Source organism: Artemia franciscana, chromosome 9 (genome assembly GCF_032884065.1).
Source record: "Artemia franciscana chromosome 9, ASM3288406v1, whole genome shotgun sequence".
In the NCBI taxonomy this organism is placed as follows: domain Eukaryota; kingdom Metazoa; phylum Arthropoda; class Branchiopoda; order Anostraca; family Artemiidae; genus Artemia; species Artemia franciscana.
The window spans coordinates 7,567,447-7,595,300 of NC_088871.1; the positions used below are offsets into that span (position 1 = coordinate 7,567,447).

Sequence of the window (27,854 nt, forward strand, 5' to 3'; positions counted from 1 at the left end):
ATCACCCCAGATTGATTAATCATATTATCAATTTGGGTTCAAAGAAGGATCTTGGGCGGAATTCCATGTGTTTATCCTCAAATCTGTAGTGCAGTACTTTTGGCTTTTTTCTAGTCCAGTGTTTGCATGCTTCGTTGATGCAAAGGTGGCTTTTGACCGAGTGTACCTTGAGAAGCTCCTTGACAAAATAGACACTAAAGGCGTTGACCGTCGTATCATTGGAACTCTTCAATACTGGTTTGAAGTGCAGCGTTTCAAAATCAAATAGAGTGGTTATTTCAGTGAGTATTTCCCTGTTTCGAATGGTGTGTGGCAGGGTGGGGTCCTCTCGCCGCTGCTCTATAACCTTTATGTGGATGATCTTAACCTGCGTTTGGCACAAACTGGGGTTGGCTGTTTCATTGGTGGTGTTTGCTTCAATAGCCTGAGTTATGCTGATGACCTGGTTATTTTAGCTCCTACAGTGGCTGCAGTTAACCATTAGCTTTCAATATATGATGAGCTTGCGTCAGCCAATGATATCGTGTTCAACACGGCTAAGACCCAGTGTATGGCGTTTATTCCCCGGGGAACTCCTTTGTAACATATCCCTATAGCTTGGCTTTCTGGAGTCATTATCTTTTGTTGAATCCTACAACCTGGATTCATGGTGGCTCCAACTCTGAGGGATGAGCTTCATGTTAAGGAACTTCCACGTTCGTTGTGCTGCAGGGCCAACTTTTTCATTCGTAAGTTCGGGAGTTGCAACCCTTCTGTAAGATGCTTTCTTTTCAGAGCTTACGGCACTCCGTTGGACGGTTTAGCTTTTGTAGAATCTCTGTCTGTTAAGTGTGAGAATTCTCTTTGGGTTCTTTATAACAATTCTTTACAGTGGCTTCTTAATCTTCCTTTGAATTGTAGTGCATCTGGAATGTTTGTTGGTGGTGGCCTTCCATCTTTTCCTGAGCTGCGCAGAAAATCTTGCCTTTCTATCCAGACAAGGATACTTGCTTCGGATAATCCCCTCATTTTGGTGCTTTCTGAGCCGTTTTTCCGCCTCTCTCTGCCGCTTTAGCTAACATGGTCAAGTGTGATTTACACACAACAATTTTGTCATGTTTAAATGTACCATTGTTATTTGAATGAACTGTTTTTTTTTTTTTTTTTTTTTTTTTGCTGATTGTTTTTTGTGTGTTATTGATTTATCTGTTTTTGTTCTATATAAGTGGCCCTAGTTGGTCTTAAGTTTAATAAATAAATAAAAATAAATAAATACAAGGGTATTTTTTTTTTAGTAAAGTGCAAATTATGTTTGGTCATGAAAAGACATGGGGATCAGCCCTACTCATTTTAGTTTTTGCTCGTTTTGAGTTTGACTAGGTTATCTGCTGTAATTTCTGTTAGTTTTCGGTTTCATTTGTTTATTGATGGTGATTTGTGGTAGTTTTAGCCTTGGAAGATACGAAAAACAGACTCGTAAAATTTTAAAAGGCCTTCATCCATAAAAACTTTTTTCCTTTTTTTTTAATTTGGCACCCTCTAATGCCAAAATGAGCAGAAGGGCATGCGGAATCTTATCAACAAAAATGGAAATGCAATTTTTTTCTAAGTTTGGATACTTATGGTATGTAGATTCCTCTTTTTCCCTTTCCTTAGCACTTCTCAACGAAACTAAACGAAAAAACTCAAATAAAATTCTCAAACTTAGAGAACCTCATCTTCCACGGGGGGTATTTTTGGGAGAAGAGATATATTCCACAGGGGTATTTTCTGCAGGAGATAATTTCCAAGGGATTTCCAGGGGGTATTTTCTACGGGGGGGAGTATTTTTCAGGAGGAGGGTATCTTGGTGGGGGGGGTATTTTCCGGGGGAATTTTCCATGGAGGGTATTTTCCAGGGAGCATTTTCCATGGGGATTTTTCCTTGGGGGGGGGGGTAAACGTCTAGAACCAAAAAATATAATTAGGATCTTGTTAACCAATGCATGGTGCCTGTTGTTAGAAAGTGATGTGATAGGGGGCACTTGATCCGGCTGAACAGTAGACATTAAATAGAAAGGACATAAAGAATAAAGGAAGTATTGATAAAACAAATAAAACCCAAATGAAAATGAACAGCTTTTTTGAAAAATAATGATAAAAATGAAACAAATAGATCTTTTTTGAGAACTTAAACAGCTGCTATCCCGGAGCTAAATAGATTTTCTGCATCTACATTCAGTTTTTTCTGGCACACAGCTTCTTCTAAGAGGTTGAAGACTTGTGACTCTCGACTTAAAGCTAAAAGAAAATATAATATAAATCTGATTTACCATGGGATCTTCCTGGGAGGGTGTAAGGAGATGAGTGAATAGATTAGTGAAGACTCTCACTAGATTAGTGAGGAGGAGGAGCATGCGTAGATCTGTTGAGTTCAGGGGGCTTGGCACTGCGGTGAGTTGTTAGCAGTAGTACTAGTAGTAGATTTACCACTGAACGAGGGAACCCTGCTTTTTGGTGTTCAAAAGTAGAATCCATCTGATTTTTATAAACAAATAATTAGTCATTAATCATTTAATTTGAGTCATTCATGATCCTTGACATAGTGAAGAGAAGGCTGAAAGCTAAGTCCGAGAAAGGTTCAATATCATGAGCCAGATCATAAGGGCCTGTATCTTCCCAAAATTTTCTTGACCCATCCCCCTCCAAGGAATATTAAGTTGAATTGTCAAGGGTTTGCATTGAAAAGTACCTTTTTATAGTACTTTCTTTGGCAAAATTGGAAAAAACGACAAATTAAACCTCCTGCCCCCAAGCACTAAAATATATTTTGCCCCCCCCCCCTTTTCATTTTTTGTGAATTGAAACTATTAGACAGGTTTGGAAAGAGGTTGCAGGCTGGACTTACATTAGCTTAGATAAATGAAATTTGTTGCAAATCTGATTAATACTGTGCATAAGAATCAATAATTAAAGTAATGTAAAAGTTTAGCCTTTTTTTCTGTATTTTAAAAATATTCTAGATGACTAATCTTACTACATTTTTGAAATTACACTTTAAGTGAACGTTTTGTAGATGTTCTAAGTAAAACAATGAAAAGGGAAAAGATACATAAAGAAGGGAGTCGAAAAATATTTAAACTTACCAAGTGCCTCTAATCCAAGCATTGCCATGAATCCAACTATGGTAAGTGTGAGTTGAAGGAGTCTTGAGATGTCTTTAGTACGCTCACGTTCAAGAATTTCAAAAAATGCCACATAAACAAGAGTTCCTGCACAAAGACCTTCAAGTACATTAATCGCAACTTGTAGTCCTGGGTCTTCAGCTTCCGTTTGTAGGGAATAGATGCCCCAGCCAATACCAATCCCTACGGAGCTTATCAGGGAAAAGATAGTAACATATATGATATAGACCTAAGAGAAAAGGAATGAGATAAGTGACTCATTAAAGGAGTGTAAAGTGATGCTATATCACATTTACGGTTACTACAAAAAAGGCTAAATAGGCCATTGGTCGTGATCATGAATATTCAATTTATGATTGAAATTATGCTTAGAAAATTTTTCCCATTTTCTTACTAATTGTCTTAATTAGCTGCGATATTTTTTCTCAAATATTCATGCAAAATAAACCACATAGAAGCAATGGCGTTAAAATCACATCAAATGACGTTAACAATTTTGTCTGGAATGTACTGAAAACCGTTCAAACTTATACAAAGGAATTTTTGAGTCACCGAAATATAACAACTTGCTAAAAGGTCCCTATTTCAACTGATATGGCCACGTACTGGCGAGACTATGCGGAAATGTGGGACTACTTTCTACATCAAGCTAGTTAGTTGATGAGTTTTTTTGCTCTCTTGGGTGTATTTGTAGAATATTTTTTATATATTTTTTAAATAACTAGTAATATTAATGCTGGTATTTTTGATTTGCTCGCTCAGAAGGCACAATAGAAAAAAACAATAAATGGTGTAATACAGATTACGCAAAAGAAACAGAGAAAGAGAGAGAAAATAACCGCCGTTTAGTGCACTTTCTTACGATTTATTATCGTTTCAAAGACTCTGTTCAAGCTGTTTGAAGTAGGTTAGTTGTTATAATACTAATCCTGTAAATTTTCCAGCACCACATGGAACTGCCAAAGCTATTTTGGGTTCTTTTTTGGTGGGGGCGACCTTAAATGTTTCAACAGTTTGAAGAGCAAACAAGAGGCTAGTTCAAAATAAATAAAACGTATAATCTTGTAAAAATTGCTAAACAAAGCGCTGTCTATAATACAATGGAAAAAAAAACAATAAATGGTGTAACAGAAACAGAGAAAGAGAGAGAAAATAACCGCCGTTTAGCGCACTTTCTTACGATTTGTTATCGTTTCAACGACTCTGTTCAAGCTGTTTGAAGTAGGCTAGTTGTTATAACTGAAATTTAAGGTTGTGTTTTGGTTCAGCCCAACAGTCTGGCCTTCGCTGCTAATCTAGATGTTTTAATGCAGTGTCTGCTGTTACCAATTTTCTCGGTCGTGCTGATGCTTCTGGCTTTCTCCTATTTCCTGCAGGACTTGATGTCTCGATGGGGCTTCAACTCCTTTATTTATGCGGCGGTTTTTCTTCTTGCCACTACAATGGTCGTAGATCATTCCATCTTTCAACTTTCCATGTTAAGTACTATCTTCGTCTAGTTCATCTAAAGATCCCTTTTCCAAAACTTAAGGAGTCAGCATCCCAAGAGACAAGAATCATTGTTCAAGAAGGAGCCTGCCAAGGAGCTGTTTTTCTTCTGTTCTGTTTAACAACTATGCTCTTGAGCTCCACGAAAGCTTTTAGTATTCGTGCATACCAAACGGCAATAATGCCTCTCTTGTTCACATACCAATGATATCCTTAACATAAGTGTAACTATTAAACGAATTGTGAAATTTTTGAAAATACAGCAAGATAAATTCACGATGTTTAATCTATGCCAAAGCGCAGATTCGTTTTCCGTTTCGTTTGAATCCTTGAGCCTTGAAAATACATCCAGTCTTTCTGAATTCAAAAACCATCAATTTCTATATCCATCTACATCTATCTATATTCATATATATCTATCTATATCCATCTATATCTATATCCTTGAGCCATGAAAACACTTTCAGTTTTTATGAATTCAAATGCCATCAATTTGTCTCTCGGTTCGCAAGCGGTTTATTTTCTTAACGTCAGTAAAACTATTGAGGGAATTTTTGAAATTTGAAAAACTAACAGACGAACTCATGTTATTCAATGAAAGTATCTTTTAAGTATTATAACGTTAATAAAATCCTATTTATATAAACCACAACAATACTAACTATGATGAACTGATTCCATTTGTTCTCATGATGTATCGATCATTATGGTCGATAAAAAGTTGGAACCCCCCACTGCCAAAATTCGATCAGTGCCAAGACGCAATTTTTTTCTTCTGTTCCGATTAAAAATTATTTTCTTAAGCCTCAAAGATGGCTTCCAGTCTTCTTGCATTCCAAATGATGATAAAGTTTCTCTCACTTTATATCTCCATGATTTTCTTAACATCAGTCGAACTATAGAACGAATTTCTAAGAAATTTAGAGGTCTGTAAGATGAATTTATGGAACTTGGTCTCAAGATTAACACTAGAAAGTGCAGTTTTCATGTTTATAACTGATGTAAGAGTGGTCTCGTCCCATTGTTTACACTCGATTCCTTCATAGGTCAGTCAAAACATAGTATTCCGTATCTGTGTCTTCCTTTCGGTTCAGGACTATCTCATTCCCGTCAAACCCTCATAAAAAAAAACTCTCTGAATTACCGATAAAAATATATTTATCGTTCCCCAAAAAGGACGATTCAACCGAAATCTTCTTGCATTCTTTCATCCTTCACCATATTCTACATGTTGGCCATCTTTAGAAGATTTTTTATTATGTCGTATACAAAAATTCCTTTGTGCTAATTCCTGTTTGCTATGTAGCTGGGTCACCTCCCGCCATTGGTCCAAAATTCAAGAACGGTTCTGAGTTTCAGGCTAGCCAACTTCGAGGAATATACATTTTTTTTAATGAACAACAACCGATAAGGTGGACCTTCCTTGGTTACCCTCTGATAGCGCCTCAGGACAAAAAACTGGACTCTTGTTAAAACATTCTCAGTTCCTGACATACTTAAAGTTGAAGATTCTTCACAGACAACTCTCCAGTACAGCTTCTGCTCGCCTATCCCCTCACCACCGTCTTATCCGTTTTTTTGTTGACTTTGTGTGTGTATTTGTTTTTCTCTTTGTGTTTTTTGAATTTCATTTTTTGTGTGTATCTAATATTCTATTTTTTTCCATAGTTCGTTATTTTGTGTGTTTATTTAATTTTTTGTATTAACTTAAAAAATTTCTATTGTCATTACTTTTCATTTTTGTATGTTTTGCTTTTTTTGTGTGTATTTAATTCTTTGTACTCCACATTTTCATACTTTTATAGTGTTGTTGTGGGTAAGAAATAAATTATTATTATTATTATAGTTGAAGATTTGGATTTTGTGTATATAAAGTAAATAATGTGCTATTGTTTACTGTTTTTTTTAGTGCATTCCAGTCATTCCTGGTGGAGGTAATATGAAGCTTTAGTTTAATTCTTATAAAGTGAAGTTTTTTAATTGGCGTTTTGTACCGGTACCATCAGCACTAACTATATAATCAGTTTTCTAGTAAATAACAATAATAATGAACCAGATTTAGTGAAAGGTTAAGCGAAATAAAATCAAAAACAAATGGAATGGATTTACTTTTCCAATTAAAGACAAAAGAAATCTATTTTCCTAGGATCCCCTACCCCTTTCACCCTTAAGATGATTTGCCATTATTTATTTTTCTAGCACTCAAAAGCTGTTAAAAACAAAATAAAGCCAGTTTTTGCCACGTTATGAAAAGTAGGTGTTTAGATCTAATTCCATTTTAGTGGTTTGTCAACACATTCCAGTGGACGGGAAATACTTATCTAGGCTACCAAACATCCCTTTAGTTTGTTAAGCTACTGAAAACTAAACTATACCAAACGTTTTTTTTAGATTAAGTTATCCTTCGAAAAGAATCTTTTATTTGTCATCAACAATATTTCTACTCCATCAAACAGTTCGTGGTAACGAACTGTGGTAAGGAGCGACCCGGCTCAATAGTAACTAAAAAATTGAATTTTGATATCAATAGCTGCACCAAAAGAATCGCCTTTTAATGCTGATCTTAAATATATAAGTTTCATCAAGTTTAGTCTTACCCATCAAAAGTTACGAGCCTGAGAAAATTTGCCTTATTTAAGAAAATAGGGGAAAACAACCCTAAGTCATATAATCTTAACGAAAATCACACCATCAGATTCAGCGTATCAGAGAACCCTACTGTAGAAGTTTCAAGCTCCTATCTACAAAAATGTGGAATTTTGTATTTTTTACCAGAAGACAAATCACGGGTGCGTGTTTATTTGTTTGTTTGTTTGTTTTTTGTTTTTTTTTCCAGGGGTCATCATATCGACCAAGTGGTCCTAGAATGTCGCAAGAGGGCTCATTCTAACGGAAATGAAAAGTTCTAGTGCCCTTTTTAAGTGACCAAAAAAATTGGAGGACATCTAGGCCCCCTCCCACGCTCATTTTTTTCCCAATGTCAACGGATCAAAATTTTGAGATAGCCATTTTGTTCAACATAGTCGAAAACCATAATAACTATGTATTTGGGGATGATTTACTCCCCCACAATCCCTGGGGGAGGGGCTGCAAGTTACAAACTTTGACCAGTGTTTACATATAGTAATGGTTATTGGGAAGTGTACAGACGTCTTCAAGGGGATTTTATTTTGTTTGGGGGGTGGGGCTGAGGGGAGGGGACTATGTTGGAAGATCTTTCCTTGGAGGAATCTGTCATGGGGGAAGAAAAATTCAAGGAAAAGGGCGCATGATTTTCTAGCATTACTAAAAGAAAACAATGAAAAATAAACATGAAAATGTTTTTTCAAATGAAAGGAAGGAGTAGCATTGAAACTTAAAACGAACAGAGATTATAACGCTAGGAGGGGTTCTAAAAATACTTTAGCATAAAGAGCGAGGTATTTAGGAGGAGATAAATACCTCGCTCTTTATGCTAAAGTATTTTTAGTAATTTCAACTATTTATTCTACGGCCTTTCTGATTCAGGGGTCATTCTTAAAGAATTGGGACAAAACTTAAGATTTAGTGTAAAGAGCGAGGTATTAACGAGGATACAAACCCCCTTGTAAACATAAAAAAATATAAGATTATGAAAGTTTGTTACGTAAGTTGCTAATTTATAAGTTACGTATAATTTTTACTAATAAAAACGTTCGTTAAAAATTAAAAGTTCTAGTTGCCTTTTTAAGCAACCGAAAAATTGGAGGGCAACTAGGCCTCCTTCTCCACCCCTTATTTCTCAAAATCGTCTGATCAAAGCTAAGAGAAAGCCATTTAGCCAAAAAAAGAATTAATATACAAATTTCATTTTAATAATTTATGTGCGGAGAGCCAAAACCAAACATGCATTAATTCAAAAACGTTCAGAAATCAAATAAAAAAAAACTAATTTTTTTAGCTGAAAGTAAGGAGCGACATTAAAACTTAAAACAAACAGAAATTACTCCGTATATAAAATGGTTTGTCCCCTCCGCAATCCCTCGCTCTTTACGCTAAAGTTTGATTCTTTGTCACAATTCTACTTTTTAAAACAATTAAAAGCTTTAGCGTAAAGAGCGAGGCATTGCGGAGGGGACAAACCATTTTATATACGGAGTAATTTCTGTTCGTTTTAAGTTTTAATGTCGCTCCTTACTTTCAGCTAAAAAAATCAGTTTTTTTTATTTAATTGCTAAACAGAACAATCCGTCAGAGTGGCTTTGTAATAAGAAGTTCTCTTTTTCAAGCGTTCAGATCAGCAGATTTGAATCTTAAAATGGTATTTTATGGTAAAGCTAATGGTAAATTGTAAAAAAAAAATCGTACAAAGACATAGAAATGTATGTCTTATTAGCAGCTGTACTATGGCCACTATCTACACGACTCGTACTGTCGTGAATTAAAATCCTTAAAATTTAAAATTGTGAATTAAAATCCATATAGAGAATTAAAATAGCTTCTTCTTTATTATAGTTGGTAGTGTGTTTTTGAAAACTAAAATTAAAATGTAAATATGGGACTGAAGACAAAGTGAGGATGTAAGTATACACTTGCCTGGGTCACGAAGTAAGGCTTTTGTCGTCCCTCACCCAGCCCCTGAGGTTCCAATCCAATAGCTGCATGATTTATGTTGTGCATAGGATTGGAGCAAATCAATATTTCAGAAAAAATTCAGAGCATAGATAGATGATTAAGTTATTATAAGCAGAAAAAGGCCATACAACACATTATTCGATAGTTCAAGTCACAGCATAGTAACATAAATCTAATCTCCCCTCCCAGAAAAAACAACAACAAAAAATGTGAACTAAAACTGCTCACTTTTCTTTACCACATCAATAGTATACATTCAACTTTATTCATTTTTTTTTCTCTTATTGTAAACTTAACAAGTCCATACAACAAAGTATTCTATAATAGACATCACAAAAAAAAACATTAATAAAAATCATCTCTCCCTCCCATCAAAAAAAGCGTTACTTTCCACTCTTTTAAACTTCATAAACATATTTACACATCTAAATAATTGTCCTTTTTAAAGCCACCTGCAGGATTCCTGGGAACTCAAAGAGTATAACCTTCAAAAAATTACTTCTTAATGAAGAATCTGCTGAGACCCAGCCACAATGAGCACCCCATCCTCCACTCCTACATTGCATCTGGGGCAAGAGTAATTTTTGTCTAAGGCCGCCCTTTTTCTTTGAAAAGTTTTTTTTCCTATTTTTTAGTTATAGGCAATATACTTGAATGCATAACCCGGTCCCTAATACTTAAGGCGATAAAACAAATTCAAAATAATATTCGAGCCGAAAACCTATTTACCCAGGCAAAAAAACTTCTACGTTTATGATCTCCTTACCACCTGAATCCAAGTCTGGATTTCCTGCCGCTCCATTCTACTCCTATACCGAGCCATAAGCGATCCTTCTTTCTCTGGAGACCTGCAGGATCCCTGGGAAATCAAAGAGTATCACCTTCAAAAAAATACTTCTTAAATGAGGAAGCTGCTGAGACCCAGCCACAATGAGTGCCAAATCCTCCACTCCTACACTGCATCTGGGGCAAGAGTAAATTTTGTCTAAGGCCAGCCTTTTTCTTTCAAAAGTTTTTTCCCTGTTTTTAATGGTAAACATTTCACTTGAATGCATAACCCAGTCCCTAATACTTAAGGCGGTAAAACACATTCAAAATAATATTCAAACCGAAAACCTCTTTACCCTGGCAAAAAAACCTCTTTACCCTGGCAAAAAGGAGGTCATACCTCCTTACCACCTGAATCCAAGTCTGGATTTCCTTGCGTTCCATTCTACTCCCATACCTAGCCATAAGCGATCCTTCTTTCTCTTTCGGAAATAGCCCCTAATTCCAAATATAAGATAGGCCTGCTCCCTCTGATACAGTTTTTAATTGATACATCCATAATCTTTTCCGTTTTGGCCGTAGGATCTCCTAATAAGACGTAGCACAAAAGGCTAGCTATCCAGACAAATACATTTCAAATCCATTAGCATTTTTTGTTTCATTATGCTGTTTTAATTGCCACATCAGAATAACTGGCTAAAATAACTCTCTTGTTAAACACTCACCCTATCATAGTTTCTCTGTTGGTTTAACAGATTTTCTTTTTCTGTTGCTCTTTTTTTCTTCTCATAAACTACTTGGGCCAGAGTCTGTTCTCTTTCATATTTTTTCAAGAACAAAATCTAGCTAACTTGATAAAATAATAGAGGAAGAAGCTCCACCGAGAAGACAATGTGATTTATTTTGCTATAATGGAAACAACTGAATAGCTAATGTACTTAGTTGATTTGTAGGAATCAAAAGCTACTATGAGGAGCTAACCTATCCCTCTGCAGGCTAACAAGCTTTATCCAGGACCGTATCATTTACCTTCTCTGGCAGACATGGCCCCTCGTTCCAAATATAAGATAAGCCTGCTCCATCTGATACACTTTTTAATTGATACAGCCAAGATATTTTTCCGTTTCCGACGTAGGATCTCCTAATAAGCTACCTTATTTAACCTATCCTCCCGCAGGCTAACAACTTTTACTTAAGACCGCATCATTTGTCATCTCTGGCGGACATGGCCCCTCGTTCCAAATATAAGATAAGCCTGCTCCATCTGATACACTTTTCAATTGATACAGCCAAGATCTTTTTCCGTTTCCAACGTAGGATCTCCTAATAAGCTGCCTTATTTAACCTATCCTCCCGCAGGCTAACGACCTTTACCTAAGACCGCATCATTTGTCATCTCTGGCGGACATGGCCCCTCGTTCCAAATATAAGATAAGCCTGCTCTATCTGACACAGTTTTTAAGTGATACAGCAATGATCTTTTCCGTTTCGATCGTAGGATATCCTAATAAGCTGCCTTAGCTAACAACCTTAACCCAGGATCGTATCATTTGCCCCAGCTTGCTCAATCTTAGGTCCACTTTTACAGCGTTATTATGTGTCGTTAAGTGGACATTAATTCATCTTTTAAAGTGTTATAGCTATATTGATTCCAACTGTGTTGCCGGGTCAAATACCCAGAGCTCAGCTCTCTAATGGAGTATAAGACGTAATTAAGTAATAAAAACTTATTTTTGCATCTTTAAGTCTTTTATACATGGAAGTGTTGGACTTACTAAGGATTGTTGGTGAAAATGCTTTCTCTCTCTTAATAATCTATTTTAAATGCTCTTTCCACCCACCTTTAGTTTTTGATATTGCTCCCAAATATTTAAATCTTTCACTTTCTTTAAAACTTCCATGTCAAACAGTTCGTGGTAACGAACTGTAGTAAGTAGCGACCCGGCTCAATAGTAACCGAAACTAAAAAAACAGAATTTTGACACCAATAGTTACATCAAAGAATCACATTTTAATGCTGATTTTAAATATATTAAATAAAAAAAACGAGTTTTTTTAACTGAAAGTAAGGAGCGGCATTAAAACTTAAAACGCACAGAAATTACTTCGTATATGAAAGAGGCTGCTTCCTCATCAACGCCCCGCTCTTTACGCTAAAGTTTGACTCTTTCTCTCAATTCTTCTTTTTAAAACAGTAAAAAACTTTAGCGTAAAGAGCGGGGCGTTGATGAGGAAGCAGCCTCTTTCATATACGAAGTAATTTCTGTGCGTTTTAAGTTTTAATGTCGCTCCTTACTTTCAGTTAAAAAAACTCGTTTTTTTTATTTAATTTCTGAACGTTTTTGAATCAATGCATGTTTTGATTTTGGCTCTCCGCAGAGGAATAATCAAAACGAAATTTTGCATATTTTTTTGGGGGGGGCTAAATGGCTTTCTCATAATTTTGATCGAATGATTTTGAGAAAAAAAGAGCGGGGGCGAAGCCTAGTTGCCCTCCGATTTTTTGGTTAATTAAAAAGGCAATTAGAACTTTTAATTTTTTACGAATCTTTTTATTGGTAAAAGATTTACGTAACTTATAAATTACCTTACGTAAAGAACTTTTGTATTCTCATGTTTTTATTACATATATGAGGGGATTCGCCCCATCGTCAGTACCTCGCTCTTTACACTACAGCTTAAATTTTATCCCAATTCATTAAGAATGACCCCTGAATCACAAAAGCCGTAGAATAAATAGTTGAAATTACTAAAAATACTTTAGCGTAAAGAGCTAGGTATCATAAGGAGGTGAGCCCCTTATATGGGTAATAATTTCTGTTTGTTTTAAGTTTTATTGCTGTTCCTTACTTCCAGGTGAAAAAGCTTTTTCACATTTATTTTTTAATTTTTTTTTAAAATAATGCTAGTAAATCCTGCTCTCCCTTCATGGAAGTTTTCTTCTCCCATGACAAATTCTCGATGGAAAGTTCCCCCAGCATATCCCCCTCTTCTCAGCCCCTCCCCCCAACCAAAAAAATCCTCCTGAAAACGCCTGTATACTTCCCAATAACCATTACTATATGTAAGCACAGGTCAAAGTTTGTAACTTGTTGCCCCTCCCACGGGGACTGTGGGGGAGTAAGTCGTCCCCAAAGACATAGTTATAAGGTTTTTCGACTACGCTGAATAAAATGGCTATCTCAGAATTTTGATCCGTTGACTTTGGGAAAATAATTAGCGTGGGAGGGGGCCTAGGTGCCCTCCAATTTTTTTGGTCACTTAAAAAGGGCACTAGAACTTTTCATTTCCGTTAGAATGAGCCCTCTTGCAACATTCTAGGACAACTGGGTCGATACGATCACCCCTGGGAAAAAAAAAAAACAAAAAAACAAAAAAACAAAAAAACAAATAAACACGCATCCGTGATCTGCCTTCTGGCAAAAAATGCAAAATTCCACATTTTTCTAGATAGGAGTTCGAAACTTCTACAGTAGGGTTCTCTGATACGCTGAATCTGATGGTGTGATTTTCGTTAAGATTCTATGACTTTTAGGGGGTGTTTCCCCCTATTTTCTAAAATAACGCAAATTTTCTCAGGCTCGTAACTTTTGATGGGTAAGACTAAACTTCATGAAACTTATATATTTAAAACCAGCATTAAAATGCAATTCTTTTGATATAGCTATTGGTATCAAAATTCCATTTTTTAGAGTTTTGGTTACTATTGAGCCGGGTCGCTCCTTACTACAGTTCGTTACCACGAACTGTTTGATAAGTTTCATCAAGTTTAGTTCTACCCATCAAAAGTTAAGAGCCTGGGAAAATTTGCCTTATTTTAGAAAATAGGGGAAACACCCCTAAATAATGTAGAATCTTGACGAAAATCACACCATCAGGTTCAGCGTATCGGAGAACTCTACAGTTAAAGTTTCAAGCTCCTATCATCAAAAGTGTGGAAGTTTGTATTTTTTGTCAGAAGCCAGATCACGGATGCGTGTTTATTTGTTTGTTTATTGTTTTCCCCCAGGGGTGATCGTATCGATCCAGTGATCTTAGAATGTTGCAAGAGGGCTCACTCTAACGGAAATTAAAATTTCTAGTGCCCTTTTTAAGTGATCAAAAAAATTGGAGGGCACCTAGGCCCCCTCAAACGCACATTTCCCCCCAAAAATCACCGGATCAGAATTTTGAGATTGCCATTCTGTTTATCTTAGTTGAAAACCTAATAATAATGTCTTTGAAGACGGCTTAATCCCCCACAGTTCCCAAAGGAGTGGCTGCTAGTTACAAACTTTGATCATTGTTTACATATAGTAATGGTCATTATGAAGTGTACAGACATTTTCAAGGGGACTTTTTTGCGTTGGGGTGGGAGGGAGATACGTGGGAGGATCTTTCCACGGAGGAGTCAATCATGAGGGAAGAGAATTTCCATGAAGGGGGCGCAGGATTTTCTAGCATTATTAAAAAAAATGAGAAACTAAATTATCATTTTTTTTTCTTAGAAGCAATGAGTAGCATTAATACTTAAAATGAACATAAAATATTATGTTTATAAGGGGATTCGTCTTCTCCACAATACCTTGCTCTTTACGCTAAAGTATTTTTAGTAATTTCAACTATTTATTCTACGGCCTTTAAGATTCAGGGGTCATTCTTTAAGATTTAGATAAAAGTCAGCCTTTAGTGTAAAGAGCGAGGTTTTGACAAGGGGGCAAACCCCCTCACATACGTAAATACACAAATATAGAAGTTCGTTACGTAAGTTAATTGGTAAGGTACGTGTGTTTATTACTAACCAAAACGTCGGTATAAAAAATAAAAAAATCTAGTTGCATTTTTAAGTAGCCAAAAATTGGAGGGCAACTAGGTCCCCTCCCCCACATCTTTTTATCGAAATCATCCGATCAAAACAATGAGAAAACCATTTAGCAAAAAAAATAATATGCAGATTTCGTTTTAATTATTCATGTGCACTGAGCCAAAATCAAAACATGTATTAATTCAAAAACGTTCAGAAATTAAATAAAAAACAATTTTTTCTTTAACTGCAAGTAAGGAGCGACATTAAAACTTAAATGAACAATAATTACTCCGTATATGACAGGGGTGGTCCCTCCACAACGCCTCCCTCTTTACGCTAAAGTTTTTTTTTATTGTTTTAAAAAGTGCAGTTGTGACAGAGTCAAACTTTAGCGTAAAGAGCGAGTCGTTGCGGAGAGACAAACCCTTTCATATACAGTGTAATTATTATTCGTTTTAAATTTTAATGTCGCTCCTTACTTGCAGTTAAAAAAGCTTGTTTTTTTATTTATTTAAAGTAAAATTAAATTTTTCTTTTATCATTAAGGATGTCTGATCCACACATGGGTAAACCTGACTGCGGCCTTTCAAACATTACAATGAAAAAGTAAAAATTGTTCTTAAAAGGTACCCTTTAAAAATCGATAAAATAAAAAAGAAGGGTTTTTCCTTTATTTTCTCAAAAAAAAAAAAAAATGCAGTGCAGATTCACAAACAATTATATCAAAAATCAAATTATAAGTTCAGATGCTAGAATTTCGAATTACAGCTTTCGGGTTAGTTTTTCATCGGAACCATTATCACCTTAACAAGGGTTGTTTGTAAACATTTTCGTATAGTTTAATAAAAATAAATTAAATTCCATTGAGCTTGAATTCATATTAAATTAATGTATCGCTGGCTGCTTACATAAAATACGATAAAGTCAGGGAAAGTTTATTTCAGAAACGATTGTTATGTTTCATATTTATGTTATTGCTATCCTATACTTACCTCACTCCTCAAAAACGTCTGCACTTTTATGGTTCTAGAGAAGCTTTCATTTTGAGTACATTTTTTCAAGCATTAAAAGTTTCAAGTTAAGTCAAACCTTTGGTAAAGATAAGTACCCACGATATTAGACCATAATTGCTAGAAAACACCTGATTTTCTTAAATTTCAATTACAGATAGTGATACCATCTTCAAAATTAATTTCCCCATATACATCTTGCTATTTCTTAAAAAAAAACAACAACAATTAATTAGTCCAAAAGTTTAAACGATAAATATAATTTTCCAATAACCGACCAAAGAAAATTGGCAATTTCAGATACCTTTCTAATCACTCGAAAGTAGTTAATAAAACCTAATAACTATATTTTATTTGGCAACATCTTCACTGAAATAAAGATTATTTATATAGATCTAAGGAAGGGGGATACACAGCGACCTAGGTACCAAAATGAAGAATTTGCCCTCTCCTGTTACCCCATCACTATGGGTTGCAACTATCCTCGATATTGAAAAATGTCAGTATTTTACCAATTTTTGGAGCACATTAGGGATACTTAGCTTAGGGCCCAGAAGTAGGTAAATAGGGTTTAGACAATGTTGTGTTATTTATCTCAAATATCATTTTTAATTATTTCAATATTCAAAAATGGAATGCGACGTAGATTTACAAGTAGTTTGTTTCTAAAACAACGTTTTAGTCCGGAAGTTCAAACGATAGATTTACTTTTCTCCACCATACTTGTGGCTATAAAAAAAAAAAAAAAAAAAAAAAAAAAAAAAAAAAAAAAAAAAAAAAAAAAGGTAATTTTGGATGTCTTTCTGATCGCTCGAATGTATCTCTTGGAAACTAAAATAGGTTGTGTTATCTTTATTAATTGAAAAAGTCTAGTTGAATATAGATCTTCGGAAAGGGGAGAGGGCTAAGGGGTGACCTAGGTTCCAAAGTGAAGATTTTTGCCTTTTGTATCCCCATGACTTGGGGTCATACCTGTTTGCAGCAAATGATCCATATTAAATATTTTTTCAGTATTTCAACAAAATTTTGTAGCACATAAAGATGCATTGCTTAGGGCCTGAACGTAGGTAAACCTGGTTCAGGTTTTATTACGATATTTGTCTCAGCATTGCAAAACATATTAGATCGAAAGTGGCACATAGAAATAAATAATTATTGGGAAAGGGAGGGGGTGACTTTTTAGAATACTGTTGCATGTATGAACATTTTTTCTTATGTTTTACTTTTTTTATTTTATTATTTGTAACATTATTGTTATAATCTTATTTAAAATTTTTCTTATTTTTCTTACGTTATTTTGTATATGTTATTTGAATGGTTGTTTCGAGCGTTAAGAGTGCATTTTGTCTGTTATTATAGCGCTGCGACGTTTTACAATAAAAATCTATCTATCATTTTCAATAGTTTTAAATACGATGCTATTTAAAACTATTAGTTTAAAAAATAGTTCTCCAGTTAAACAGTTGAAACGATGGATATAGTTTTCCAGTAGCACACTTGTGTCTGCTTAAAAAAATAAACAGAAATTAGGTAAATTCAAAAACTTTCTAATCACCTGTAGGTAGGCTACTACTTTGAAATATATATATATATATATATATATATATATATATATATATATATATATATATATATATATATATATATATATATATATATATATATATATATAAAAGTTTTTATTCTCTTTTGATGAACATCTGCAAAGTCAATATTTCTTCTGTGAAACTTGAGATCCATTAATTTTCATTTATACTATCTTCTTTTAAAACAAAAAAGAGTTTTCATTATCGAATCTCACCTTTAATGAAGATAAGTAGTCACAGATTCCAATTTCCGCTACTAAAATACGAGACTACCGACATAATAAATCACAGAATTTTAAAGAGAGAGAAAATAGGCATAATTTAAAAAAACATTGGATTTTTATATTACTAACATTTATATTTCTTAGATTCTTATATATAGTATATTAAAAAAAAAATTTAAATTATACCTTTTTCTTCTCTTTTAAGTTCTGTAAGTGGAAAAGCAGTGTGGTCTAAGAAATTATTTATAAGAAAATCAATAATGTGTGGCACAGTTTGTATGGATGTTAAAATATATGGTTTGTTGGGCCGATTTGTAGCTTTGATCTGGATTGACAACGCCCCGCTTTTAACGCTAAAGTTTGACTCTTTCTCTCAACTCTTCTTTCTAAAACAGTAAAAAACTTTAGCGTTTCTGTTCGTTTTAAGTTTTAATGTCGCTTCTTACTTCCAGTTAAAAATTTTTTTATTTTATTTAATTTCTGAACGTTTTTGAATCAATGCATGTTTTGATTTTGGCTCTTCGCAGAGGAATAATTAAAACGAAACTTGCATATTTATTTTTTTGGCTAAATGGCTTTCTCATACTTTTGATCGAATGATTTTGAGAAAAAAAGCGGGGGAGTAAGCCTAGTTGCCCTCCAATTTTTCGATTACTTAAAAAGGCAACTAGAGCTTTTAATTTTTTACAAATGTTTTTATTAGTATAAATATACGTAACTTATAAATTGGCTTACGTAACCAGCTTTTGCACTCTCATATTTTTATTTCATATATGAGGGGGGTTCACCCCCTCGTCAGTACCTCGCTCTTTGCACTAAAGCTTAAATTTTGTCCCAATTCATTAAGAATGACCCCTGAATCACAAAAGCCGTAGAATAAATAGTTGAAATTACTAAAAATACTTTAGCGTAAAGAGCAAGGTATTAGGAGGAGGTGAGCCCGCGTAATAATTTCTGTTCATTTTAAGTTTTAACGCTGCTTTTAATGCAATTTTAATCCTTACTTCCAGTTGAAAAAACTTCTTCATATTAATTTTTTCATTGTTTTTTTTTTAATAATGCTAGAAAATCCTGCATGGAAATTTTCTTCCCCCATGACAAATTCCTCAATGGAAAGTTCCCCCAAAATATCCCCCTCTTCTCAGTCCCTCCCCTCAACCAAAAAATTCCATTGAAAACGTCTGCAAACTTCCCAATAACCATTACTATATGTAATCACTTGTCAAAGTTTTTAACTTGTAGCCCCTCCTAGGGGGATGGTGGGGGAGTAAATCGTCCCCAAAGATATTGTTATAAGGTTTTTCGACTACGCTGAATAAAATGGGTATCTCAGAATTTTGATCAGTTGACTTTGGGAAAATAATTAGCGTGGGAGGGGGCCTATGAACCTTTCAATATTTTGGTCACGTAAAAAGGGCACTAGAACTCTTCATTTCCGTTAGAATGAGCCCTCTCGCAACATTCTAGGACCACTGGATCGATACGATCACCCCTGGAAAAAAAAAAAATATACACGGATCCGTGATCTGCCTTCTGGCAAAAAGTACAAAATTCCACAGTTTTATAGATAGGAGCTTGAAACCTCTACAATAGGGTTCTCTGATACGCTGAATAAGATGGTGTGATTTTCGTTTAGATTATATAACTTTTAGGGGGTGTTCCCCCATGTTTTCTAAAATAGGCAAATTTTCTGAGGCTCGTAACTTTTGATGGGTAAGACCAAACTTGATGAAATTAATATATTTAAAATCAGCATTAAAATGCAATTCTTTTGATGTAGCTATTGGTATCAAAATTCCATTTTTTACAGTTTTGGTTATTATTGAGCTGGGTCGTTCCTTACTACAGTTCGTTACCACGAACTATTTGATTACTATACGATTATTATCGAACAGTTCGTGGTAACGAACTCTAAGTCGGGAGCGACCCGGCTCAATAGTAACCGAAACTCCAAAAATCGGAATTTTGACACCAATAGATAAATCAAAAGAATTGAATTTACATGCTGGTTTCTAATATATATATATATATATATATATATATATATATATATATATCTTTCATCAAGTTTATTCCTACCCATCGAAAGTTACTATCCTGACAAAATTTGTCTTTTTTTCTAGAAAAGGCAAAAACAACCCCCAAAAATCATATAATCTTAATGAAAATCACACCGTCAGGTTCACCGTATCAGAGAACCGAGGTTTCAAGGTCAAATCTTCAAAATGTGGACTTTCGTATTTTTCTGCCTGAAGAAAGATTACGAATGCGTGTTTATTTTATTTTTTTTTTTCTTTGTTTTTTTTTCCCAATGGCTATCGTATCGAACCAGTGGTCATAGAAGATCGTAAGAGGGCTCATTAGAACAGAAATTAAAAGTTCTAGTGCTCTTTTTAAATGACTAAAAAATTGGTCCAAAATTTATTTTTTAGACCTTTAAAAAGACTTTATATATATATATATATATATATATATATATATATATATATATATATATATATATATATATATATATATATATATATATATATATATATATATATATATATATATAAACGGCCTTTGTGATTCAAAAGTCCCAATTCTTAAAGAATTGGAAAAAAACTCAAACTTTAGCGTAAAGAGCGAGGTACTGACGAGGGGGTGGACCCCCTCACAGACGTAATCATTTCTGTTCGTTTTAAGTTTTAATTTAGCTCATTACTTTCAGCTGAAAAAACCTGTTTCTTGTAATTAACCAAACAGTTCGTGGTAACGAACTGTAGAAAGGAGCGACCCGGCTCAATAGTAAACGAAGCCCTAAAAAACGGAATTTTGATACCAATATATACATCAAAAGAGGCAGGTTTTTATGCTGATTTTAAATACATAAGTTATATCAAGTTTACCATCAAAAATTACGAGTCTGAAAAAATTTGCCTTATTTTCGAAAAAAAGGGAAAGCACCCCCTAAAATAGATCCCCTAAAGCACCCTGACAGAATCTTAATGAAAATCACACCATCATATTCAGCGTATCAGGGAACCCTGCTGTAGAATTTTCTACAAATGTAGAATTTTGTGTTTTTTGCCAGAAAAGATCACGGATGCGTGTTTATTTGTTTTTTTGTTTGTTTTTTCTTTTCCCCAGGGGTGATCGTATCGACCCAGTGGTCCTAGAATGTTGCGAGAGGGCTAATTTTAACGAAAATTAGAACTTTATAGTAACTTTATAGTAAAGAGTGAGGTATTGAGGAGGGGGCAGACCCCCTCATTTACGTAATAATGGTTTACGAATATGGATCATCGTTACGTAAGTTAATTTGTAAGTTACGTATATTTATTATCACTAATAAAAACGTTTGTAAATAAAATTAGAAGTTCTGGTGGCCTTTTTAAGTAATTAAATAAAAAAAAACAAGTTTTTTTAAATGAAAGTAAGGAGCGACATTAAAACTTAAAACGAACAGAAATTACTCCGTATATGAAAGGGGCTTTTCCTCCTCGACGCCCCGCTCTTTACGCTAAAGTTTTTTATTGTTTTAAAAAGTAGAGTTGTGAGAAAGAATCAAACTTTAGCGCAAGGAGCGGGGTGTCGAGGAGGAAAAACCCCTTTCATATACGGAGTAATTTCTGTTCGTTTTATGTTTTAATGTCGCTCCTTACTTTCATTTCAAAAAACTTATTTTTTTTATTTAATTTCTGAAAGTTTTTGAATTAATGCATGTCTGATTTTGGCTCTCCGTACATATATTATTAAAATGAAATTTGCATATTAATTCTTTTTTTTGGCTAAATGGCTTTCTCTTAGTTTTGATCAGACGATTTTGAGAAATAAGGGGTGGGGAAGGAGGCCTAATTGCCCTCCAATTTTTCGGTTACTTAAAAAGGCAACTAGATCTTTTAATTTTTAACGAACGTTTTTATTAGTAAAAAATATACATAACTTAAGAATTAACTTACGTAACGAACTTTTATATTCTTATATTTTTGATTATATATATGAGGGGGTTGGTCCCCTCGTTAATACCTCGCTCTCCACACTAAATCTTGTTTTGTTCCAATTCTTTAAGAATGATCCCTGAATCAGAAAGGCCGCAGAATAAATAGTTGAAATTATTTAAAAAAAATTTTAGCATAAAGAGCGAAGTATTTATCTCCTCCTAAATACCTCGCTCTTTATGCTAAAGTATTTTTGGAACCCCTCATATGCGTAATAATCTCTGTTCGTTTTAATTTTTAATGCTTCTCCTTACTTTCAATTGAAAAAACTTTTTCATGTTTATATTTTCATTGTTTGTTTTTTTTTCTTAATAGTAATGCTAGGAAATCCTGCGCCTTTTCATTGAATTTCTCTTCCCCCATGAAATATTCCTCCAAGGAAAGATCCTCCCATATAGCCCCCTCCCCTCAACCCCACACTCAAACCAAAAAATTCCCCCTGATAACGTCGATACACTTCCCAGTAACCATTACTGTATGTAAAATTTGGTCAAAGTTTGTAACTTGCAGCCCCTCCCCCAGGGACTGTGGGGGGTAAATCATCCCAAAAGACATAGTTATTATGGTTTTCGACTATGCGAAACAAATTGGCTATCTCAAAATTTTGATCCGTTGACTTTGGGAAAAAATGAGCGTGGGAGGGGGCCTAGGTGCCCTCCAATTTTTTTGGTCACTTAAAAAGGGCACTAGAACTTTTTATTTTTGTTAGAATGAGCCCTCTTGCAACACTCTAGGACCACTTGGTCGATACGATGACCCCTGGGGAAAAAAAAAAAAAAAAAAAACCAACAACAAATAACCACGGACCCGTTATTTGTCTTCTGGCAAAAAATACGAAATTCCACATTTTTCTAGATTGGACCTTGAAATTTTTTCTATAGTGTTCTCTGATACGCTGAATGCGATGGTGTGATTTTCGTTAATATCCTGTGACTTTTAAGGGGTGTTACCCCTTATTTTCCAAAATAAGGCAAATTTTCTCAGGCTCGTAACTTTTGATGACAAAGACTAAATTTGATGAAACTTATATATTTAAATCAGCATAAAAATCCGATTCTTTTGATATATCTTTTAGCATCGAAATTCCGTTTTTTAGAGTTTCGTTTACTATTGAGCCGGGTCGCTCCTTACTACAGTTCGTTACCACGAACGGTTTGACCAAAAAATTTGGAGGGCAATTAGGCACCCTCTCTCACCCTTTTTTCTCAAAATCGTCCAATTAAAACTTAATCGGTAAAAATTAATCGAAATTTCTTCGATTAAAACGTCCGATTAGTGTAAAGAGCGGGACATTGAAGAGGGGGCAGCCTTTTTCGTATACGGAATAATTTCTGTTCGTTTTAAGTTTTAATATCGCTCCTTACTTTCAGTTAAAAAAAACATGTTTTTTATTTATTTAATACTATTATAAAGTAATAAGGGTGTCATTTAAAGTTAAACAATCTATTAAATGTGATTGTCTTGTTGAATTAGATAATATTTCTTCCAAGAAACTAGTCACTAGAAGACTTTCTTTAAAATTTAAAATAAATAAATGTGAGGATAGTAAGAACGAAGAAACAAGATAATATAAGAGAATAGGAAAAGTAAATCAAAAGTGTAAAATACATCAAAAATATTAATACACAATTTAATAAATTAAGTAAAAGTAATAGAGAATTCCAGGAAAGCTAAGAATGACTAACTATAAAAGATAAATATCCAAGAAAAGCAAAAAGGGAAAAGGTGGAAATCCTGAAATTCAATTGAAATAGCCGTCTCTATTTGTGAGATATACTAGGAAAGTAAAAGGGCAAAGGAGCCATTTGGGTCAAATCTTGGGGTGGGCATGGGGCATTTGACAGAACTTGAGACTTTTATTATGAATCTAACCTACTTTCAAAGTTTACAATGATTAATAGCAAATAGCGTAATTACCCCAAGGGTCGTCAGGTAATTACGCTCTTTGGCTAATAGGCGTACAGTTAGTTCAAACCATTTGAACAGAATGGATTATGTTGGACATAATGGATAATTATGGCCGGAAAAGGGCTCTTTGTGGTAGAAGCTTGGGCCCCCTGGAAAATCTGGGGTGGGCAATTGCCCAGCCCTGACCCTCCCCCCAAATGGCGCCACTGTAAAAGGATAAAAAAAGCATCCATAATAACTTACAGCCAAACGAATCCTAGTTATTGCCAGCTCGAGTCCAATGCAGAAAATAATTACGAACTTATGGGAAGCAGCAGCTGTGAATATCTGCCAAACGCCGCTGGTTTCATCTTCTAGCCCAATTGCCATCCCTTCAAATATCTCGTGCAAACACAAAGCCACAATGATTAACAGACCCCTAATCGTTGCCTCTAGACTGTCGTCACCCTCAAGTGGAATACCATGAAGATGGGAAGAATGATGACTGTGATGATGACTAATGCCTATTACAAATCACAAAGAGTAACCAAACTGTGTATCAATGTTTCAAATTCTAATGTAAGTGCAGATCCTCTTGACAGTTAACACGTTCATATTGTAATTGAAAGTTTTAAATTTAATGGAACTGCAGATCCTGTTGGCAGGAAAAACGTTCATATTAAAATTAAATGTTTCAAATTCTAATGTAAGTGCAGATCCCCTTGGCAATATAAACGTTCATATTATAATAAAAAAATTTCTAATTATAATGTATATGCATGTCCTCTTGGCAGTAAAAACATTCATATTATAATATAAAATGTAAATATATAATGTGAAATTTCAAATCAGAACGCAGGTACAGATCCTCTTGTTCATATTATAATGTAAAATGTAAAAATATAATGTGAAATTTTAAATTATAATATAAGTGCAGATCTTCTTGGCAGTAAAAACGTCCATATTATAATAAAAATTTCAAATTATAATATAAGTCCAGGTCCTCTTGGCAGTAAAAACGTTCATATTATAATGTAAAATGTAAAAATATAATGTAAAATTTCAAATTATAATGTAAGTGCAGATCCTCTTGTTCACATTATTATGTAAAATGCAAAAATATAATGTAAAATTTTAATTATAATTCAAGTGCAGATGCCCTTGGCAATAAAAACGTTCATATTATAATTTTAAATTTCAAATTAAAATGTAAGTGCAGGTCCTCGTGGCACTAAAAACGTTCATATTATAATGTAAAATGTAAAAATATATTGTAAAATTTCAAATTATAATGTAAGTGCAGAACCTCTTGTTCATATTATAATGTAAAATGTAAAAATATAATGCAAAATTTTAAACTATAATGAAAGTGTAGATCCCCTTGGCAATAAAAACGTTCATATTATATAATTAAAAATTTCAAATTAAAATGTAAGTGCAGGTCCTCGTGGCAGTAAAAACGTTCATATTATAATGTAAAATTTAAAAATATATTGTAAAATTTCAAATTATAATGTAAGTGCAGATCCTCTTGTTCATATTGTAATGTAAAATGTAAAAACATAATGTAAAATTTTAAATTATAATGTAAGTGCAGAGCTCGTTGACAATAAAAACGTTCATATTATAATTAAAATTTCAAATTAAAATGTACGTCTAGATTCTTATGGCAGTAAAAACGTTCATATTATAATATAAAATGTAAAGATATATTGTAAAATTTCAAATTATAATGTAAGTTAAGTGCAGATCCTCTTGTTCATATTACAATGTAAAATGTAAAAATATAATGTAAAATTTTAAATTATAATGTAATTACAGATCCCCTTGGCAATAAAAAAGTTCATATTATAATTAAAAATTTCAAATTAAAATGTAAGTGCAGGTCCTTGTGGCAGTAAACCGTTCATACTATAATGTAAAATGTAAAAATATATTGTAAAATTTCAAATTATAATGTAAGTGCAGATCCTCATGGCAAAAAAAAACGTTCATATTGCTTCAGGTTCTACTAATGGGCTCAACGGCATTACCTTACCACAAATTTTTACCGGCCCTTTGCAATGACACAAATTAGGCATCAGAGTACTAAGGACAGTGAAAATAAAATCTGATTGTTGAAATTAATTATATGGAAACTTATACAGCCATGTAGACGTTAAAAACTGGAAAAAAATAATTCTATTTTCAATGAAAAAGACCTCCGTATGCAGTTACGCAGTTATGGTAGTTATTGGCACCAAATCCAAAAAAAAAATTATATGAGTGAAAAAATAAGTAAAAAAAAAATAATATGGTACTAAACAGCTTAATATGGTGTAGTTTTTATTTGAATGTGGGGTTGCTTATGAGAATCAACAGGTTGTTTGTTTCTTAATGTTTGAGTCTTATGGACGAAAAGCATTTTTAAAACTATCTCATTAAGCTAGCTTATTAATTTTTTCAACTCAACGTGGCAATACTGACATAAATGTAATATTTTAATAATATTTTAATGAAAATTTAATCTAAGTTTTAATCAAAAATTTAATCAATATTTTAATCAAAAATGTAATAATAACACCTTTACAATTTTGAAACAACCAAAATCAAACAGTTCGTGGTAACGAACTGTAGTAAGGAGCGACCCGGCTCAATAGTAACCAAAACTCTAAAAAATTGAATTTTGATATCAATAGCTACATCAAAAGAATCGCATTTTAATGCTGATTTTAAATATATAAGTTTCATCAAGTTTAGTCTTACCCATCAAAGTTACGAGCCTGAGAAAATTTGCCTTATTTAGGAAAATAGGGGGAAACACCCCCTCAAAGTCGTAGGATCTTAGCGAAAATGACACCATCAGATTCAGCGTATCAGAGAACCCTACTGTAGAAGTTTCAAGCTCCTATCTACATAAATGTGGAATTTTTGTATTTTTTGCCAGAAGACAAATCACGGGTGCGTGTTTATTTGTTTTTTTTTTTGTTTTTTTTTCAGGGGTCATCGTATCGACCAAGAGGTCCTAAAATGTCGCAAGAGGGCTCATTCTAACGGAAATGAAAAGCTCTAGTGCCCTTTTTAAGTGACCAAAAAAATTGGAGGGCACCTAGGCCCCCTCCCACGCTCATTTTTTTCCCAAAGTCAACGGATCAAAATTTTGAGATAGCCATTTTGTTCAGCATAGTCGAAAATCATAATAACTATGTCTTTGGGGATGACTTACTCCCCACAATCCCTGGGGGAGGGGCTGTAAGTTACAAACTTTGACCAGTGTTTACATATAGTAATGGTTATTGGGAAGTGTACAAACGTTTTCAGGGGGATTTATATTTGTTTGGGGGTGGGGCTGAGGAGAGGGGGCTATTTTGGAGGATCTTTCCTTGGAGAAATCTGTCATGGAGGAAGAAAAATTCAATGAAAAGGGGCGCAGGATTCTCTAGCATTACTATGAGAAAACAATGAAAAATAAACATGAAAACGTTTTTTCAAATGAAAGGAAGAAGTAGCATTGAAACTTAAAACGAACAGAGATTATTACGGTTATGAGGGGTTCTAAAAATACTTTAGCATAAAGAGCGAGGTATTTAGGAGGAGATAAATACCTTGGTCTTTATGCTGAATTATTTTTAGTAATTTCAACTATTTATTCTACGGCCTTTCTGATTCAGGGGTCATTCTTAAAGAATTGGGACAAAACTTACGATTTAGTGTAAAGAAGGAGGTATTAACGAGGGTAAAAACCCCCTTATATACATAATAAAAATTAAAGAATATAAAAGTTTTTTACGTAAGTTAATTCTAAAGTTACGTATATTTTTTGCTAATAAAAAATTCGTTTAAAATTAAAATTAATAGTTGCCTTTTTATGTAACCGAAAAATTGCATGGCAACTAGGCCTCCTTCCCCATCCCATATTTCTCAAAATCATATGATCAAAACTAAGAGAAAGCCATTTAGCCAAAAAAGGAATTAATATGCAAATTTCATTTGAATAGTTTACGTGTGGAGAGTCAAAATCAATCATGCATTAATTCAAAAACGTTCAGAAATTACATAAAAAAAACTAGTTTTTTTAACTGAAAGTAAGGAGCGATATTAAAACTTAAAACGAACAGAAATTACTCCGTATATGAAATGGATTTTCCCCTCCGCAATCCCTCGCTCTTTACGCTAAAGTTTGACTCTTTGCCACAATTCTGCTTTTTAAAACAATTAAAAGCTTTAGCGTAAAGAGCGAGGGATTGCGGAGGGGAAAATCCATTTCATATACGGAGTAATTTCTGTTCGTTTTAAGTTTTAATATCGCTCCTTACTTTCAGTTAAAAAAACTAGTTTTTTTTATGTTTCCATCGGGAATCATGGTTTTCAGGTACAAATACTTACGAAAGTCCCGGGGACAAAGACGTT

The 27,854-nt window shown here is 33.9% G+C and overlaps 1 protein-coding gene across 5 annotated transcripts in view; it reads right to left on the reverse strand.

Moving 5' to 3' along the window:
- Nucleotides 1–2,084: 2,084 nt before the first annotated feature.
- LOC136030950 (zinc transporter ZIP1-like) overlaps nt 2,085–27,854 on the reverse strand; it is a 61,382-nt gene continuing 35,612 nt past the window's right edge. For all 5 annotated transcript variants that reach the window (XM_065710082.1, XM_065710080.1, XM_065710081.1 and 2 more), the window contains exons 5-7: nt 23,730–23,989; nt 3,105–3,372; nt 2,085–2,259 (exon numbers count right to left, since the gene is read on the reverse strand). In XM_065710082.1, coding sequence (XP_065566154.1) covers nt 2,150–2,259; nt 3,105–3,372; nt 23,730–23,989 — 638 coding nt within the window. In that variant the 3' untranslated portion in view covers nt 2,085–2,149. The remainder of the gene's footprint in view (nt 2,260–3,104; nt 3,373–23,729; nt 23,990–27,854) is intronic.